General features: G+C 45.6%; 1 protein-coding gene across 1 annotated transcript in view; it reads right to left on the bottom strand.

Annotated features, from left to right (window-relative positions):
- The window catches only part of ttc38 (tetratricopeptide repeat domain 38), a 31206-nt gene that overhangs the window by 6737 nt on the left and 4237 nt on the right, over positions 1-20232 (bottom strand). The window contains exons 4-11 of the mRNA XM_080002708.1: positions 15258-15429; positions 5435-5608; positions 3675-3750; positions 2997-3116; positions 2762-2821; positions 2553-2591; positions 1173-1254; positions 236-401 (exon numbers count right to left, since the gene is read on the bottom strand). Coding sequence (XP_079858834.1) covers positions 236-401; positions 1173-1254; positions 2553-2591; positions 2762-2821; positions 2997-3116; positions 3675-3750; positions 5435-5608; positions 15258-15429 — 889 coding nt within the window. The remainder of the gene's footprint in view (positions 1-235; positions 402-1172; positions 1255-2552; positions 2592-2761; positions 2822-2996; positions 3117-3674; positions 3751-5434; positions 5609-15257; positions 15430-20232) is intronic.

The raw sequence follows: 20232 nt of genomic DNA, 5'->3' as shown, positions 1-20232 counted from the left end.
GAAAGTGTATTTTAGACGTATTTTATGTTGTCGAACAAAACGTGAAAATCTCCCAAACTTGTGTTAACCAGAGACCTTAATTCAGGCATCTAACCGAAAACCCATTAGAAAAAAGCCATTGACTTTGGGACGAGGGAACCGAAAGTGCGAAAGTCCAAACTCATTTCCGATAATTAGGACTCATTCCTGCAGCACTCTGTTGACGTGTCAGAGGAAAAAATGGTGCAGTGCTTACTCTGCCATTTCACGGAGGCCCTCCAGCAGCTGCCCTGAGGCTCCTGCCTCCCCCGCCCCCAACAACGCCATGAGGAAGTGCAGGTCGTTGAACAGGGTGACGTGGTCGTCGGTGTGGGGCAGCATGACCGGCAGCAGCTCACGCCAGCGCTCCTCCACGCACACACCTCCATCAGGACAGGAACATAAAAGACATTTTTCCAGTTTACTAGTCAGCACATGCACTTTACCTCACCACTGACTATTTTCCTGATGATAGCTCATGTTTTCAGATTGTTTTATTTATTTATTGTGGAGGGTAATTTTTGCCTTTATTATAGTGTGAAGAGAGACAGGAAATATGGGGGTAGACAACAGCAAATGACCGGGGGCTGGATTCGGATATGGGTTGCTGCAAGACTTTATACCTACGTGGTATGGGCAATGGTCGAGCCACTTGGGCGGAGCTCATTTTAGATTATTAATATCGTCTCTACTTACCTTTTATTTTGAACATTTTCACTTGAATTTGAATAAACTTTGACCTGATTTGACGCCGGTCAATATATGGTCCTTCAATGTCTGTAATGTCTTACAACTATTACTATATTTTACCCTGAATACCCAAACTGCAGTCCCCTATTGGTCAGTGAAGGAACTGCAGCAAAAAACAAAAAACACTAAAACACTATTCTGTATATAGTGTATAAAATATATATGAAAAATGCAAAAGATCATCAGCAATGTTCAAGTTCAAGTTAAATGCTGTAAGTTAGATGTGCTATCATCAGGAAAAGAGTCAGGGGTGAATGTAAAATATCTGTGCTGACAAATTAACAGCCTAAAACCTGATTGCAAAACTGGAAGAAAAGAAAGTTATGTCATTGCTCCAGAAAGGGGTTGGCCTGTGCTGGCACAGCGGTGTCTCTGGGACACTCTCCGAGCAGAGTGTCTCTCACCCTCCATTTCCAGGCGGTAGAGCAAGGAGCAGGTGTCCACCATGTCCAGCATGGCTCCAGAGGCCCTGCAACGGCGGAACAGCTAGAGGGTGAAGACACAACTGTCTGAGTCCAAACCACAAAACACGTCGGGAAAAAAGACAAAAAAACCAACAGATTTTTGTCTCTCTCTTGCTGCGAAGTCCAAAGTGCGTTCTTAAAAATTCACGAGCTCGGCCGAGTTCACGTTAAATTGCGTGTAGAGCTCCAATGCAGCGTGGTGACAAGTAACGTTACGAAATGTTCCTTTAGACGGCCAAATTAAAAAATCATCATAGTTGAAAGGCGGTGCTGAATGGCAAGGCGGCAGATGGATCCTCATAGTGATGCATCTTGACTTCCACTTACCCACACTTGCCCTCTAAAGGAGCTTTCACATAGGGCACGGTGTGTGCTGCGCTCAATGTAGCGTACACATGTACGCTTTTGGTTGCTAGTGAAAAATAAATGATCGATTGAAATAAAAATTGGACCGCTGTCATTATTTCTACAACACGGCACCTTTTGCACAGCACTGCGGACCTCCGTGGACCAATGGAGTTTAGAGCGCAGTGCGCACTGTGTCCTAAGTGAAGGGCACTCAACACTTCCAACGTTCACGGCGCATTGCTTTTACCATGGCCCCCTTGGAATGTATGTTATTCTTGAAAGGTCTCAGTGTGTTTTCCAGTCAGAGACACCATGTAAGTAAAGTCTTCAGATGCCTACACATGACAAGGATCGAGTTGAGTGCTGAAACAATTGTAGGGCACCGTCAGATTAAATGCTCTTGTGGCAGTTTCAGGGTCTTCCGGCACAGAGACACAGATGATGGGGTTAAGAAAACACAGTTTATTGTGGAGAAGGGACTTGATAGAAACAAGACCTGGAGCAGATGGACACTTGTCATGACAAGGGCTCCTCTCCTGAGTGTGTGTGGATACGGGGTTTTTACTTGTTGCTTGTTAGACCAATCAACAAGCAACAGGTATGCAGCAACTCTAATCCTGGGCCCCAATTAACTAGACCCAGGACAGGGTGTGGCTGCTCAAACCACACCATCCCCACAACACAACTCGCTTTTAGTAGCAATACAATCAATTTCCAATTCAAAATTTTGTCATATTCTTGAAAATAATTCTTATCTTTTTTATCTTTTGAGTCTCACCACTTGCCAACTGTTGCATTGTGACAGGAAGCTCTCTTCGAAAAGGTCAGCGTTAACTGGGCCAAAGCTCAAACTATTTGAGCTTCCTGCGTTATGACTGCATATGGAGCATTTCCACCACGCCAGGGTTCAGTTGGGTATGGACGCTATCTCTCCATTGGAGGTGAATGAGGCAATGTCATGTAATATCTCACCTGCTTATCGAATATGTCCAGCGCAGCTTCGTAATCGCCCTGAGAAGATAGAGATTTAAATAAGGTTTAACATGAAGCGTAACTATGCTCTAGTGTTAAAATGTCTGTAATCAGCTCTACATTTTAAAATAACCAGACAGGGAGCCAATCATGAATAGAACTTCCACCAACACGTTGACAGCCAGGAGACTCATTATAATATCAATTACCTTCTCAATCAAGTAGAGCGCCCAGTGCCAATAGTTATGACACGCCAGCATGTCACATCCCTGGAATTAGACATATCTAATATTAACTTACTTTTCACACATTGCTTGAGTTTGACCCGCAATGTTATTTCAGCTTTTACGCTTCAAGGATCTATTTTGTAAGGTGCGAAAACCCTGTGTTAATATTCAGTTCACTGGTAAGGGAAGGCAGAGAAAACAAAGGTGGTGTCGGTACCTGCCAGTCCGTCTCAGTCGTCTCCATGAACTTCAGGCCCTTGTCAACCTCTCCTTTCATCTCGTGGACGTGGGCTACAGAATGGACACACCACGCGTCGTCCCTTGTCAGGGCCAGGCCCTGTTGGGAACAAGAGCAGCATTGGAAATGGGAGCATTTGAAGAATGTTGTCTTTCAAGACTGCAAGCATACTTGTCTCTCAGTCTCTATCATCTTTGGCAGTGATTCTTCAACCTTTTTCATATCAAGGATCCTCAATTTGATACGCAGTAGGCCACTGACCCTATTTGATAAGATTAAGTCCCTGGAATTCCAATTTGAGCAGATTTTAATTGTTATATATGATTGTTAGATGTAGTCCAAATTTTCCATACTGCAGTTAGGGAGAAAACAGTGAAACTAGTATCAAAAAATAGATGATTGTACATTCTCTTATAGTGCTATTAACATATTGTAAATTAAATAATGGTGAAATTGTGAAAGAAATGTTGAAAGCAGAGGACTCATTTCACCGGCCACCATTGTGTGTGTGTTTGTCTGTGTGTGTGTGTGTGCCGTGTGACAAATAAAGATTCTTTGACCTTGAGTCTGGGTTCCTTCTTGTTCAGGCAGATCCAGACATCATCACTGCATATAATGATGATGCACAGTGACCTGTGATAAAGAGGATAATCTCACCTCTTTGGCCACTTTCTCAGCCTGGTCATAGAGATGAGTCTCCAGTAGACCGAAGGAGTACAGTCCTTTCAGGTAACTATAACAGCAAACATAAAAAAGTAAAGAAATCTCATTAGTACACAGGTTATTTTTTCTTTGTGATGAGATTATTAGATCTCCCCGAATGGTAGTAGAAAAGCATCCATTTTCTTTGTGGTGAGGGATATCAGTCTGGAGCGATACCACAGAGAGTTAAGCCATACTTAATCTTCTTTAGAAGAAAAAAAATAATCATGTCCATTACATTTCAAACGACTGCTGCCAATTGAGCCACACTCCAAAGCTGCTTTCACACATGCACTCCAGAAAATGTCTAGATAATGTCCGGACCTGATTATCTGGACATCGTCAGGAATTGACCTTTCACACATGTAGCTAAAAAAAAACGGAGATTGTCCGTGTCAGACGCGTTTACACTACATGGAAATACTCTGTTTGGTTTAGACGAGGGCTGGAGCCTGGGTAGAGTGTGCAGGAGGCAGGACGTGACGCAATGACGCTGCAGAGTTTTACAGCACACAAGATGGTGGATGAGGCTACAGACTTATCAGCTGTTGGGCTTTTTTTTGCGTTGGTACTCCATGTATTTGGACGTATCCACAATATAATCAAGAGAGTGGAAAGGAATAATAAAGAAAGCAGAAAGGAGTACGCAGCTGCTATGTTTTCTGTGCATGTGTGAAAGCAGCTCAAGAGTCACTGCTGACCATGGATTAGTCAAAGCAGAAAACAAAAAAAATAAAATAAAAAAAGAGTCTTTGATGGGCCATGTTAAGTCAATGAAAGTAAGATTCATACAGTGAAACTGAAATTGAAATCGAAGTGTCTCTCTCAGGGAAAAATCTGTCAATCAAATTATTACATTTAGGCAGTGGTTCTCAAACTTTTTTTTAGTAGTGTATTTTCTCTATGATCTTTTTTCAGCTGAGCACCTCCTTCACTGGCATTGGGAAGAAAAAAAATAAAGTTAACATAAATGATGTGCTGTATGTGCGTGATACATAATCTTTTTTTAACATTATATATAACCAATATTTTTTAACACTTTAACACCTTTCAGAGTACCCCCTGCAGTCGGCCCCCATTTGAGAAACACGGCTTCTATTGATGTAGGAGTGATCAATTATTATTATTACTGATATAAGGATATCATCAAGGCTCTATTTGGGTGCTAGGCCTGAAGGCTAAAAGCTAAATGAAAAACAAATGCTTAAGAAAATATGGCACAATTCATTACTACTACTTCTACAAATCATTATTGTTTTTTATTTTAATTTATAAGCACCTTCAAGCAACACAAGGATACTTTACTAACAAACAAAAGGTAATAGCCAATAATAATCATAACAGTAAAAATAACAGTAATAACAATAATAATAACTTTAATTCATAGGCACATTTCAAGCAACTCAGGGACACTTAATAGGAAATACTACTACTATTCTACAACAATTATTAATAATAATAATAATAATAATAATAATAATACATACAAACATATAAGTTCAAGTTGAAGAGATTATTTGTCACATACATACACACACGGTCGTACATATATGCAGTGAAATGTCACTAATGACAACAATGGGGTTTGTGAAACCTGACACCTGCTTTATAGACCTGTTGGGTAGCTTACCAACACTCCAAACATATTACCTTCCTTCTGAGAAAGCTCTCTGTGTTTCTATATGTTCTCTCTGCTTAGCTGCTTCCTGCTGTACCTGAACAGCGGCATGTGAGGTTTCCAGTGAGACAGCACCCGCGACACAGAGTCCCTCAACTGGGTCTGGGCTCCCATGTAGAAGTAGCCATCGTGGGCAAACTTCAGCGCCAGCAGGTCGGTGGGATGCTCCACCAGGATCTCTTCCCACAGATTGCAAGCTTTGGGGAAATTACTGTCAGGAACATCAACAGCAAATTAATCACCTACATTGTGAAACATAATAAAATTGGTTTACAACGAGGGAATATTCAGTTTGTACTTCAGAGTAGTAATGAAATGTCATATCATACAAAATATGATATTGTAAAAAAATAATAATTTCAAGAAAGAATGAAATTATACACCGATCAGCCACAACATTAAAACCATCACTTATAACCACTAATATTGTGTAACTCTGCTTGTGCCACCAAAAAAAGCTCTGACCCGTCAAGGCATGGACTCCACAAGACGTCTGAAGGTGTCCTGTGGTATCTGACACCAAGACGTAAGCAGCAGATCCAATAAGTCCTGTAAGTTGTAAGGTGGGGCCCACATGGATCGGGCTTGTTGTTACAGCACATCCCACAGATGTTTGATCGGATCCTGGCCATCCACATAATGTAGAAGAAAACATGATTCATCAGACCAGGCCACCTTATTCCATTGCTCCATGGTCAAGTTCTGACCCTCATGTGCCCATTGTAGGTGCTTTCGGTAGTGGACAGGGATCTATGGAAGGCCAAAAGCACAAATAATGTGTCCGAAGCTAACCATAAGCTGTTAAAATGTCAAAAGGTGACCTGTTAATGCGTCCAACAGTGACGTGTTTCTGTGTGTGTAATGAGGGATGTTGAATCAAGGATGTCATAAATATTCATGAGGATGGTTGCGTCACGGATGTTGAACAACGATGCAAGGGATACACTGTGCATGAATTACTGAGGTTGTGCATGAATTAATCTAAGGACATGCTATGCAGTCGTTACAGGCACTGCTCGAGACACCTACGTACACTGTAAAATAAATCACGTGGATGAAATGTAAGCAATGAGGCATGTGTTTTGGAAGAAAACATTTGGATGTTTTAGTGGGGGTCAACCGGCTCAGTTAGGTTTCTTAAGCAGTCAAGCAGAAGAAACTTGTGGTGATGGTGGAATTTTCTTTCCAATTGCAACCACGACATTAAGCGAGTTTTCAAGATAAGCAGCATTGGACAATGGGGTCTTCTGTGATGTGGACACTCAGGTACTTGAAGTTGCTCACCCTGTTGACAGAAGTCCCATTAATCATCAACGGCGCGTGCATCCTTCGGTTGTAGTCCTCTCCTAAAGTCCACAATCAGCTCCTTAGTTTTGCTGACATTCAGGAGGTGGCTGTTGTCCTGGCACCAGAGTGACGTCGTCGTCGGTGATCAGGCCCACCGCGATGGTGTCTTCAGCAAACTTGATGGCGTTGGAGCTAGACCTGGCCACAGTTGTGTGTACAGAGAGTACAGTAGGGGCAGCCCTGGGGGGATCCCGTGTTCAGTGTGAGGGTGCTGGACGTGTGCCTCCCCACTCTAACCACCTGTGGCCTGGTTGTGAGGAAGTCCAGGATCCAGGCATACAGCGGAGTGTTCATTCCAAACTCCAGCCGGTATGTGAACTGCAGTGGGTCAGTGGGTGTGGGAGAGGGAGGCCCAGATGTAATCTTAATCAGCCTCTTGAAGCACTTCATGACCACCGAGGTGAGGGCCACCGGGCGGTAGTCATTTAAGCAGGCTGGAGAGGCGTTCTTCAGCACAGGGATGATGGTGGACCTCTTGAAGCAGGATGGGACCACTGACCCGGCCAGGGAGGCGCTGAATCTGCTCAGACACAAAGTATACGCTCATCCCCAGCGGTGTAACTCAAATTACCCGACGAGCAAGCGGTGTTGTTGCCAGCCTCAAACCACGCATAAAAGAAGTTCAGTTCGTTGGCTAGGGAGGTGTCCACACTCGTGGCTTGGGCTGCTCTTGTTGTTTAGTAATAGTCCGCAGCCCCTGCCACAAGCGTCTGTTGTCCCATTGCTCCATCTGTAACCCCACTGTGTCTCTGTATGTCAATTTAGCATCCTTCACCACCCTCCACAGTTTATAGGACGCCGCTTTGTAGTTGTTCATGTTGCCGGATACAAGACCATCATAGTAAGCGGCCGTGCCAGCATTCAGAGCACTGCGGATGGATTTATCAACCCGCGGTTTCTTGTTAGGAAATTAGGCAGAATTTTTTCAAGGTTCGCCCTGTTAAAAGTCCCCAGCTACCACCACAGCCACGTCAGGATGTTTGTTTCGAAGTCCGCACAACACATCATATAGGTCTGATAGTACTGTATCGGTGTCCGCTTGCAGTGGAATATAAACAGCTGTGATGATGACCGTGCTGAATTCCCGGGGGAGGTAGAATGAACGGCATGAGATGGTCAGCTGTTGCAGGTTTCGTGAGCAGGAGCGAGAGAGTCTTGATGTTGTTGGGGTTACACCAGCTGCTGTTGACCATGAGGCAGACGCCTCCACCCTTGTATTTCCACAACTCCCCTGATCTGTCGGCACTGAACACGGAGAAGGACTCAGCTGGAGGTATGGCGTGGTCCAGCACCAGCGGGTTCAGTTACATGTCTCCGTCATGCAGAGGACGCAACAATTTATTGTGTCCCATTGAAATGTAATCCTCACCCGAAGGTCATCCATCTTATTTTCCAGGGACTGGACATTGGCAAGAAGGATGCTGGGTAGAGGTGGACTGGGTAAAGGTTGCATCCTCATTCTGGTCGGAATGGCGCCTCATTTACCACGGTGCTTCCTTCAGTGGCGTACCCGTGGAACAGCGACCTGACTCCATTGTTGTTGTTATTTTCTTTGTTGGCACGTAGAATATCCAAGCAGCCACTCTGGATCAGCAGATAAAATGTTCCAAAGTTGTTCTCTCGGGGAATTTTTTATATTCACGAGTGCATCACGGTCGTAGGAGATCACTGCCGATGAGTTTTTGACGGACATCAGGTAGTAAAATGAAAGAAAAAAACAAAACAAAACTAAAATGTGCGTAATCTTCACAGAGCGTTCGCGCAGGCAACCTCAGGGGGTGGCGCCAAGCAGCGTGATTATTCACAGGAATACACTGATGCAGAGATGGGCAAAAATACATACATCTATTTTCCTACAAGATTGTGGAAGATACACTATGTGTGTGTCTATTTAAGAATGAAGAATGATGAAGTGAGAAGCAGTGTCTGTATGGAAAAGGAAGGGCTGATCCGGGGTCTGGAGTTTTTAAAAAGATCTGGTGTCAAAGTGGCTTCCCCGGTGACAACACACCCAGGTTCAGAAGTTTGTCCCGAAACACAAACCAGACATTGGTCACTTTTACCATGTGTGGCATTTATATAAAGGTAGAATAATTTGGAAATGTTGTTTACTGATTATTCGTAGCACAGCTAATCTTGTGCAACAGGCTGGTACGCCACTATTCAATAGCAATTATGTAATTTAATTACAATCCTGTAATATACTCTCAGCTGCTATGCACTCATTATCTTTTATGAATTTGTTATTCTCTTTCCCCCTCTAGCAACAAAGCTACCTACAAGCTGGAGAAGGTGCAAACGAACAAGCATGTTCTTGGTGATGTGAAAAATCGGAGCCCTCTCTACCAAACAACTACCCTGGAGGGGTTCCACAGTGTGATTCTGCGGTTCACACTAAAAACGTGGCCTTACCATACCTAATAAATTTAAGTAAATTGCAGACCTGCCCAGTGCCACTTAAAACATTTTATTTGGGAATATACCAGTTTTACATATTACTTATGTTCATTTTCGACGAAAATTCTGTGCGTGCCAAAGTGAGGATTGCAACAGGAGAACTGCAGTTCCAAATAAAGTTTCAAAAGGCCAAGAGTGGGAAACATGTTGTTGGTAAAGACCAAATATACTACTGGTTAGTTCATTCTCAATTGTCTGATGCAAGTTTTCATCTGTATGCTAATATGTGCATGATTCCAAACAGATTTGCCCTGCGGCCGAGATTTTTGCACAACCTGAACGACAAGGAGTAGATCTACATTTGCCAGTGTAACAAAATTAAAAACAAGCCAAAAACATTCGATTTCTAATTGCAGTAACTTTGGCAACAGCTTGTCAACAGTTGAGACCATATGAATTACTCAAACTATATGATATGTTATATGCTCTCTCCTGTGTAATAGAATAAGTCACAGTTTATGGACCTCCACTTTGACGAGGTCATCCATGACCCCATACCCTTTGTGGCTGAGCTGAAAGCAGTGGCTGTTCCTAGATTCCTGTGCTCACTGTATGAGCGACCTGAGAAGCCAGATGCAATTGCTAGCCATTGTCCAGCTTCAGTTGTCCAGGTGGTGTGGGAACAGATCCAACACATGGTGACCCAGCACCCATCTAATCCCACAATCCCTTTCCCCATCAGCTGCTTTCTGTCAACATGTAAGTCACCATCTCCACCATACTATTTCAGTCCTTACTCAAAATGTTGTTTTTTGGATAATATATGCATTACTCCAATGCTGTTTCCTTGTGCATTTCACAAAGTGAGCAGTGCAGATAATTGTAACAAAACACTACACAGATGCATCAATTTCTGTTGAGAAAAAAGCCTGGAGGTGTGTAACAGTGTTAGTGTCTTCCTTCATCATATCTGCCTGCCTCAGCCCATCCCTGCACTAGAGCCCCACCAGCCCCTATTTCAAAAAAGTAGGTTGTGACACACATACAAACATGTCTTACTAAAAAAAAAAAAAAAAAAAAAAAAGATTGACATCTGTCCAAGACTTCTATGGAATTTATTGGAACTGTATTGAATGAATTTATAGTTGTATACAGAACAAATGTCCATAACATTACTGTGGTGGACCAAGGGGGCGGGTCCAAGCTGCCACTGCAGACAGACGGTGCAGTCTCCCATCCCAGGGCTGCTCAGTTGCTGGGGATCAGCCTGATCCCAAAGACAGGAAGTTATAATTGTGTGTGTGTGTCCCCGCAGTAGGGATCGGCGTGCCTGGGAGACGGGGCGCACAGGGCAACATCCGCCCGATACACAAGCCACCGGAGAGATCACCGGAGATCGGAAAGCAGATTCCGCATGGACAATTGATATAAATTAGCCTGTTTCGCCTCCGCCTGCATCCTCTTCCTCATTCCCTGGCCCTGAGCCAGAACACACCTCTACAATTACATTATACTTTTTTTTTTTTATGTGAGTAGCATCGCTCTGTACGGGCAGAACAACAAGCTGAAGCTCCCCATAAGCAGCCTGAATGAGGAGTTTATGGTTACCCGTGCAAGAGAGGTGATGCTGTACAGGGAATCCAGTGACCAGAAAGTCTCCCAGGCTGGCATCGTAGTCAGGACCGGGAGGAAGTGGAGGGCAAGGGAAGCAGTCGAGCAGGGTGAGTCACGCTTGCGTCACAGCGTGCTGGTCGGCCCAGTGGCATCGGAACGAGCAGGGCTTGGTAGCGTTCCAACCACGCGCTACGAGGCCCTGGGCAAAGACAGACACCGACTGGTCGTAGAGGAGGTGAGAGCTGGCGTGGAGGAACTGCGTGCTAGCCAGATGGTGGGGATGCAACAGCAAGGCGCATGGACGAGATGGGAACAGGAACATGTTGTGGACCACATGATCTCCTGGTTCGAGCTTTGGCAAGCTGAGCCTTACCGGATCAAGTTCCTGAACCGCATCTGTCTATGACGTCTTACCCAGCCCATCCAACCTCTTCTGCTGGGGCAAGGTTGACACACCATCATGGCCCTTGTGTCTCAGAAGAGGAACACTAGAGCACATCCTCAGCTGTTGTCCAAAAGCCCTGGGAGAAGGACGCTACGATCAGGTACTGAAGGCGATAGCAGAAGCCATCTTCACCAGCATCACCCAGAACAAGCCTCTCCGACCAGCAAGGCAGGCGATTGCGTTCGTCCGAGCAGGGGAGAACGGGGCACGGCAGAGAAAAGCCATCAAAAATACAACAGAGGCAGCTGAGAAGGCCTCTAGATGGCTGTGGATCAAAGACCCGAAACACCCAATGACCCCAGGTTCCAGGTTCTGAATTGCCCACCCACTGGCGAGCCGGCGGGACGCCCATGCCCACCCGCAACCCGCGCAAGAGCAAGGCCTGCCCCACCACAGCCAACCAGACGCCCCACCTGGCCGCGATTCCATCCATGTAGCCGAGTGTACTCAGTGCAGTGCACTCGCGAGCAAAGCTGGACAGCCGCCCCTGCACTCCAACCCACACCCACAACCCAGGGCGCTCTCCACAGCCCTGAAAGCAGAAGCCAAAAACCACCAGGCGCAAGCTGCCAGGACTCGAGCCCAGTCGGCAGGGGGCCCGGCCGCCCCCCGGCCAACCACATCACCACACCAACCCACCAGCAACCCACCCCCCCAGGAAACCCTGGCGCTCAAATGTGTGCTGTTGGCAATTGCTGTTAAAATTGCGGGGTGTGGGGGTGCGAGTCGTTCAAGCAAGTCAAACCCGAATCACTCGCACCCCTCCTGCCCCAAAGACCCTGGTCTGGAAGAGTGTTGTTTGGAGTAGGATTTGTGTGCGAGTGCAGGTGTTCTAGGCTAATACGAGTGGGATTAAAATTTCGGGACAGACGAGAAGCATGTCAGGGCAGGAGCGTAATGCGGACCACAAAACAGAGGACGGCAGACGGCAGGCCGTTGATTTCTATGTGATATGTGGGTTTGTGAAGCCCTTTGAGACTGTATTGTGATTAAGGGCTATAGAAAAAAAACTTGACTTGACATTGATTAAAAAAATATTAAAATCATGCACTCAATCAGACGCAAATCAAAAGCAAATGATATTGGTTTTGAAGTGCATTGATCTTAAAGATACTGGAACATAGTAAACCCCTCAATAAGGTTTTTTTAACACAGATTCATGTTTACATTAATCATCACGAATATGATTGCAACAGTGCAACTTGGGCTTCAGTACACACCTTTGTGATAGCAATTCTTTGATATTACCTTGGAATGGCCAGCGATGGTGCATCAATAAAATTCTAATCCATGTGTATTAAACAATGAATGTATTGTATCTCTACCTCTGTGTTACCTTTGTCAAATCTGAGCATTGTGAAACCAAATGTTGTGACACATCCGATGTAATTCAAACTTTGCAACCGTTGTCAAATACAGCTAGACTTGTTTCCTCTCCAAGTCAACCACAACCAGATGGTTTGACCCAACTCATAATTGTCATGACCCTTGTTACACCCTTTAAAGTCTGCCTACCCCAACTCATACTTAGGTAACTTAGCTGTGACTCGAGAGAGAAGCATTGTTTTTCCTGTGCTTGCAATCACATTAAATAATTCTTAGACTAAGACTGAAGTTGTAGTGGAATCAATTATTTATTTGATTTGTCTCACCCCTGGGTACAATAATATCAATGAAGCGTGCAGTGGTAAATTTCCACCACAATTCTTGGCGATGAGGTGGGATTGCTAACTTGATTTTTCCAAATTCCAGTCTCTTCCCTGGAGAGTAACCATGCACGACTTCAACCACCAGAGGCTTACCCCACTGCGACGTAATCAAAGCGGAAAGGGACAAAGCTGCCTGAAAGGAACTGACTGTTTGGACTCCTCAATATGCAATCCCAAAACGGTACCCATGCTGAAAAGGTCAGAACACAGTACTTCCCTGGAGGGCCCTGAAAAGAAGCGTGCAGTGGTACATTTCAACCACATCTTACCAGTCAAAGTCAGGCATGCCATTTGATCAACAGAAATGTAATTTCTACACATTCCAAATCAGTAAAAGTTGTATACACTAGGCTCCACATGGTGTAGCATCATCATATTTTCCCCACAATAGAAAATAGATTCTCTGACGCCAAGAATCACTTTTTCATTTACATTTAAACTGATGATGCCTCCATTTCTGTAATACGCAGGAAACAGGTTTGCTCTGTTATCCTAATGCCGTTACATTTGAACACATTATTACCACATTGTAAGACGTTATTCAGACCCTAACCTAATTAATTTAATCTCAATCAGGACTCAGCTATTATACATTTAACCAAATATTACTTTATCTATCATAGGGAATATTACAATATGTATCCTAGGGGGGAGATTTCTGGCAGGGGGTGCGTTCATTTTCACCCAGGGCACCTCCAAACGGGGCAGGAGCATAGGCTATCTCTTACATAGAGGGGTAAACATTTTGCCAGTGGCAGGAGATGGCAACTTAAAGAAACAACACGACATAAAACTGTAAAACTTGAAAAAAATCACCCAGCCAGACTCCCGCAGTTCATACAAAAGAGCCATTCAAAGAATTGTTCAAGAGAAAGTCGTAATTAAGAGGGACACGGCCATCCTAGGGGTTAGTTTCCGACTGAACACCTTGATTGACTGCACTCTTTACTAAGACATTTCTATCTAGTTTTATATCCTGTTTCTATAGAAAGGGCTACGCAGGCGCGTGCATTTGAGAATTAATTAAAAAAACCCACTTCTCGCTCAAAAATAGTGAAATTCTGACGTGACTGATGTGGCCAGTGGAGCAGTGGATTAAATAGGAAGCAGCACTTAAGGCACGCTGTGCCGTGCCAGTACCCTGCACCAAGGCATCCAGTGGACTTCTACCGTGATGTGTGTATTGATCCGTAGGGGACGTACCGAACCATTCGATAACATACCATGTACCGTTACATCGCTAATGGGCACTCTGACTGGTTTGCTGCTACGTAGCCCCATACGCAGCAAGCTGCGATGCACTGTGTGTTCTGACAAATTTCTATCATAGCCAGCATTAACTTTTTCTTCTGAGGGATTGGACCAGATGGGCTAGACTGCACTCCCCACGTGCATCAATGAGCCTTGGGTGCCCATGACCCTCTTGCCGTTTGTCCTTCCTTGCACCACTTTTGGTAGGTACTAACCACTGCATTCCGTGAACCCCCCACAGCTACTTGGCCCTTGTCAAAGTAGCTCTGATCCTTAAACTTATCCATTTTTCCTGCTTTCAACATATCAACTTCAAGAACTGACTGCTCACCTGCTGCCTAATACATCCCACTGTGGTGTGGTGATGGTGTGGTTTGAGCAGTCACACCTGTCCTGGGTCTAGGTAATTGGGGCCCAGGATCAACTTGGCTATATACCTGTTGTTCTTTGATTTGTCTAACAAGCAACAGGTAAAACCCCCATCCCGACACACACACACAGGAGAGGAGCCCTTGTCATGACACGTGTCCATCTGCTCTGGGGCTTGTTCCACCTAGCCCACTATCTATAATAAACTGGTATGCTCTCAACTCCATCATCTGTGTCTCTGTGCTGGAGGGCCCTGAAAATACCACTCGGTTGGTGTGCTGCAGGCGGATCTGCCACACCCACACCTTGACAGGTGGCATTGGAGGGAGATGAGCGATGTTATTCACTTCACCTGTCAGTGGTGTTAATGTTGTGGCTGATCCGTGTATGTTACAGAACCACGGAGGGAAACAAAGGCATTGAGGATAATTTACTGATATTGCTGCCAAGGCTGCGATAGACCATGAACAAGGAGGGAGGAACATGCTGGATTAGAACCATGTGACTTGGTCATGGGGAGTGATTAAGAGGAACTTAAAATAGCAATAAAATAAAAGCAGCTTTATCTTTGTGGTTATTAAAATGATGTATTTCTTCACATCATAATCATCACATCATCTGTCCATTCATCTCTCATAATTCCACACCAAACACGTGTGTGTAGAAGATGTCAATCCAATTCCCCAAAGATAGTAGTCGTCTTTGGTCTAGCTGTCTCTGGTTCTTACCCGTGGGAGAAGAGCTCCACGGCTCTGGCGTGGAGCCTCTCTCGGGGGGTGATGTCCTGGGTCGTCGCCAGCTCCACGGTTCGCCTCACAGCGCTGGCCAGGCGCTCGTTGAGACGAACGGAGCTTCCCGTCCCGACCAGCTCCAGCCCTGTGCTGATCACATGGCCCATGACTGCAGTTGGAAAGAGAAACATTGGAACAGTAACTTAATAAAATGGTAAAGGTTTCTCACTCTCTCTGGACTCAGGGTCAGTTGTTCCCGGTTTACTGACAGGAAAATAAATGACTGCTAACAAACATAATTCTGACAGACAGCTCTAAGAATGAATTTAAGATTCGATGAATGCTCTATAGCTTCTGTTTGGCATCTGGGCTTTATTTCTCACACTCCTGTGCAAAGTTTGGGCAAACATAGGAATATTTAGGGACTGATAAGCTTGAATCTCCAATTGGATTTCCCCAATTAACGCCGTGCAAAAGGGGATGGACCCCTAATAATAAAACAAGTATAATAATGTATCATAATAAAACCATACAATAAGGATATTGTTAAAAAAATAACATAAAATAATTATACTATTAGTCTTACTAATACTAAATACCAGAGCTGTACTGACTCACCCGACCCGCATTTTGCGCACCTGTCTCCCTTTCTGATTGTACAGACGATGCGCACGCTAGCAATGCGCGCGCCAGCGATGGGGTGCCCGCAATCTGCGCTACAGAAGAGTGTGTTTTTATTTTATGTTACATACCCTTATGGGACAAAACAAGTGCGTATGGAATGGTATGGAACGAAACCATGCGTAATGGGGACACTTGCTCCGTCACTCTCTCGCGGATCTACCCCTTTCTATGTGTTATGCGCGGAAAATAATCGTAATAGGTCTACGACTCTTGCACCGCTCCTCTGTGCCCGGTCCCCACACTGTTAGTGGTTTGACCGTGCCCCGTTTGTGGGAACGGGTGATCGGGATGCACAGAGAGTTGTGTCCGAATGCGGATGATTCACACATTTAAAAATATATTTATGATTCCCTTTATTTAAAATGTTATCCTTTGGATTTTGTAAGCTCCTATCTGTTTTATCCTGTTATTGTCAGGCATGCAAATTGTTGAGTGGTGAAAAAGGTGAGAAGGATGCATGAGTGGAGAAAAACACAGACCCACTAGGGGGTTCTGGGGTTATGCTGCGGGGTCGTTTCCTTTTTGAAAAGTAAGTTACTATATTCTCATTTGTGATTACTTTTAGGATTAGTTTAGGGTTGACTTGATCGCAAGTTAAAAGAATTACAAGACTGCACAAAATTAAGTATAAATTATGAATGTATTAAGTGCAAAAGGCAGCCCCACTGGGTACAGAACTAATTACAAACTTGATACTCTCCAAGAACAATATTGCTAAACTAGACAATTCCGGGAAATTGTGTGGGAGCTTGCCGGCACACACAGCCAACTCAGTGTATGTCGTTGAGTTGCGTGTCGTGAATTAAGTGTGCAGTGGACGTAGTGGTCAGTTGCCAACAGAGCCGGTCCTGACCTCCATGGCGCCTTACGCGAAATTCTATGTGCCTAATTCACCCTGAGGGTCCGTGTCAACGACATGACAACATCAACTTGGTGAGAGGGACCCTCTCACCAAGTTGATGTTTAGTCACTTTAATGAACACAATGAAATTATACTAATCAAAAAAACTTTTACTTACATTGTCATTATCATTTTCCACGTTTAATGGAGGATTGGTGCGCTCTACAACAAAACTTGCGTTATCTCCAATAGTTCACAACATAATAATAATAACTGGGATTTATATAGTGCCTTTCACAAACCCAAGGACACTTTACAATGGAAAAAAAAAATCAAAAAGCAAAACAAGACAGGGTAGATAAATCAAGATTCAAGATTCAAGAGGTTTATTCGTCACATACATATACATACTTTCATACATATATACAGTGAAATGTAATGCAACGCCTCCAGTGATAACACACAATATGTCCTAGGAAAAATTTCTTTCTAATAGACCAACTACTGACTCCTAAAACGTAATACAGTAAGTCGAATACTTATAGAATAAAATAAAAATATATAGAATAAAATGAAATACAATAAAATAAAATGAGATAAAATGGAATAGATAGAGGGAATATGCTTATGTATATGGAATAGGCAATTATGTAAATACAGATATGTGCATTAAAGTGTCATGTGAATAAAGTGAGGTAGTGTTTGGGATAATACAGCACAGTATACAACAGTACGGCGCAGCAATACGGCATCACGAACAACCCTGAACAGTGACACAGTATGCGGTACAGTACATATAGTACAGTAGGTAGTGGGGCCAATGTGTGTGGCTCAGTGAGGACCCCTGGTGAGGTCAGCATTGACAGTTCTTATGGCTTGCGGGAAAAAACTCTGTCTCAGTCTCTCTGTTCTCGCTGTGTGACTACGGAGGCGCTTGCCTGACCGCAGCAGCTGGAACAGTCCGTTGTTGGGGTGATGAGGATCCTTCATGACCCTACAGGCTCTGCTACTACACCTCCTGGTGTATAACTCCTGCAAGGGGGGGAGGGTAGTTCCAGTGGTACGTTCAGCTGAACGCACCACCCTCTGCAGGGCCCGCCTGTCCTGAGCAGTACAGCTCCCAAACCAGGCAGTGATGTTGCCTGTCAGGATGCTCTCCACTGCTCCACAGTAGAAGGACTTGAGGATCCTCACCGAGACCCGGAATTTCCTCAGCTGCCTGAGGTGGTAAAGACACTGCCTCGCCTTTCTCACCAGAGTGTCTGTATGTACAGTCCATGTTAAGTCCTCTGTGATGTGGACTCCCAGGTACTTGAAGCTGCTCACCCTGTCAACAGAAGTCCCATTAATCCACAAGGGCGCGTGCGTCCTCGATTGTGATCCTCGCCTACAGTCCACAATCAGCTCCTTAGTTTTGCTGACGTTCAGGTGTAGGCTGTTGTCCTGGCACCAGAGTGACAGGTCAGCCACCTCCTCGCGGTAGGCCTTCTCGTCGCAGTCGGTGATCAGGCCCACGACAACGGTGTCGTCAGCAAACTTTATGATGGTGTGGAGCTGGACCTGGCCACACAGTCATTTGTGTACAGGGAGTACAGTAGGGGGCTGAGGACGCAACCCTGGGGGGATCCTGTATTCCGGGTGAGGAAGCTTGACATGTGCTTCCCCGACCTGACCACCTGGGGGCGGGCTCTGAGGAAGTTCAGGATCCAGGCGCACAGCGGAGCATTCAGTCCGAGCTCCGTCAGCTTGACAGCCAGTCTGGTGGGGACTATGGTGTTGAAAGCTGAACTGTAATCAATGAACAGCAATCTCACATAGGCCCCCTTCTGGCCATCCAGATGCGTGAGCGTGGTGTGCAGTACCTGGGAGACCGGGTCATCTGTGGATCTGTTCTGCCGGTACACGAACTGCAACGGGTCCAAGGTGCGGGGGAGGGAGGCGCAGATGTAATCCTTAATCAGCCTCTCGAAACACTTTCCTGACCACCGAGGTGAGGGCCACCGGACGGTAGTCATTCAGGCAGGCAGGAGAGGCGATCTTCGGGACAGGAACGACGGTGGACCTCTTGAAGCAGGACAGAGCCACTGATTCAGCCAGGGAGATGTTGAATATTGTAGTGAACACCGGAGCTAGCTGGTTAGCACAGGTCTTCAGTACTCGCCCAGATATGCCATCTGGGCCCGCAGCTTTTCTGGTGTTCTCCGGCATCAGAGCCCTCCTGACCTCGTGCACGGACACTGAGAGTGCGCTCTCATCCCCAGCGGTGTAACTCCAATTAGCCGGCGAGCTAGCAGTGTTGTTGCCAGACTCGAACCGCGCATAAAAGGAGTTCAGTTGGTCGGCTAGGGAGGCGTCCACACTCGTGGCTGGGGAGGAGCTGCTGTTGTAGTTTGTAAAAGTCTGCAGCCCCTGCCACAAGCGTCTTGTGTCCCCCTGCTCCATCTGTAGCTCCACAGTCTCTCTGTACGCCCGTTTAGCGTCCTTCACCGGCCTCCGCAGATTGTACGACGCCGCTTTGTAATTGTCCATATTTCCAGATACAAGACCGTCGTTGTAAGCGCCCGTGCGCGCATTCAGAGCGCAGCGAATGGATTAATCAACCCATGCTTTCTGGTTTGGAAATATCCGAACTTTCACTGTGGGAACGGTATTATCTGCTAGCGTAGTTACAAAACTTACTACAACCTCCGTAAACTCGCTGACGTCACTTGAACTTGATTGGAACATGTCCCAGTCGACGTCAGTCAGAGCGTCCTGAAGCGCAGCCTCCGATTGGTCCGTCCACTGCTTCACTTCCCTCGTCACCACCAGTTCTCGCGTGATCAGAGGCCTGTAAACAGGAACCAGCAAGATCGTGGCGTGGTCAGATTTCCCGAAAGCAGGGAGCGAGACGGTCTTGTATCCGTTCTTGTAGGGTGTGTAACAATGGTTCAAAGTTCTTTCTCCCCTGGTGGCACACGTGATGTGTTGGTGGAAATTAGGCAGAACTTTTTTAAGGTTGGCCCTGTGAAAGTCCCCAGTCACCACTACAGCCACGTCGGGATGTCTGTTCTGAAATCCACACAACACATCGTACAGAACTGACAGAGCTGCGTCGGTGTCCGCTTGCGGTGGGATATTAACGGCTGCAATAATGACCGTGCTAAATTCCTGGGGGAGATAAAATGGACGGCATAGGATGGTCAGCTGTTCCAGGTTCGGTGCGCAGGAGTGGGAGAGGAATTTGGTGTTGTTGGCATTACACCAGCGGTTGTTTACCATTAGGCAGTCGCCTCCACCTTTGGATTTCGCCGCGGAACACGGAGAAGGTCTCGGCTGGACGTATGGCTTCATCCGGCACCAGTGGGTTCAACCATGTCTCCGTCAGACAGAGGACGCAGCAGTTCCTCGTGTCTCACTGAAATGTAATCCTCGCTCGAAGTTCATCCATCTTGTTCTCCAGCTACT

Source organism: Zeus faber (assembly GCF_960531495.2).
Source record: "Zeus faber genome assembly, chromosome: 6".
NCBI lineage: Eukaryota > Metazoa > Chordata > Actinopteri > Zeiformes > Zeidae > Zeus > Zeus faber.
The sequence above is the reverse complement of the archived record's forward strand: the minus strand, read 5'-3'. Positions and strand labels throughout refer to the sequence as shown.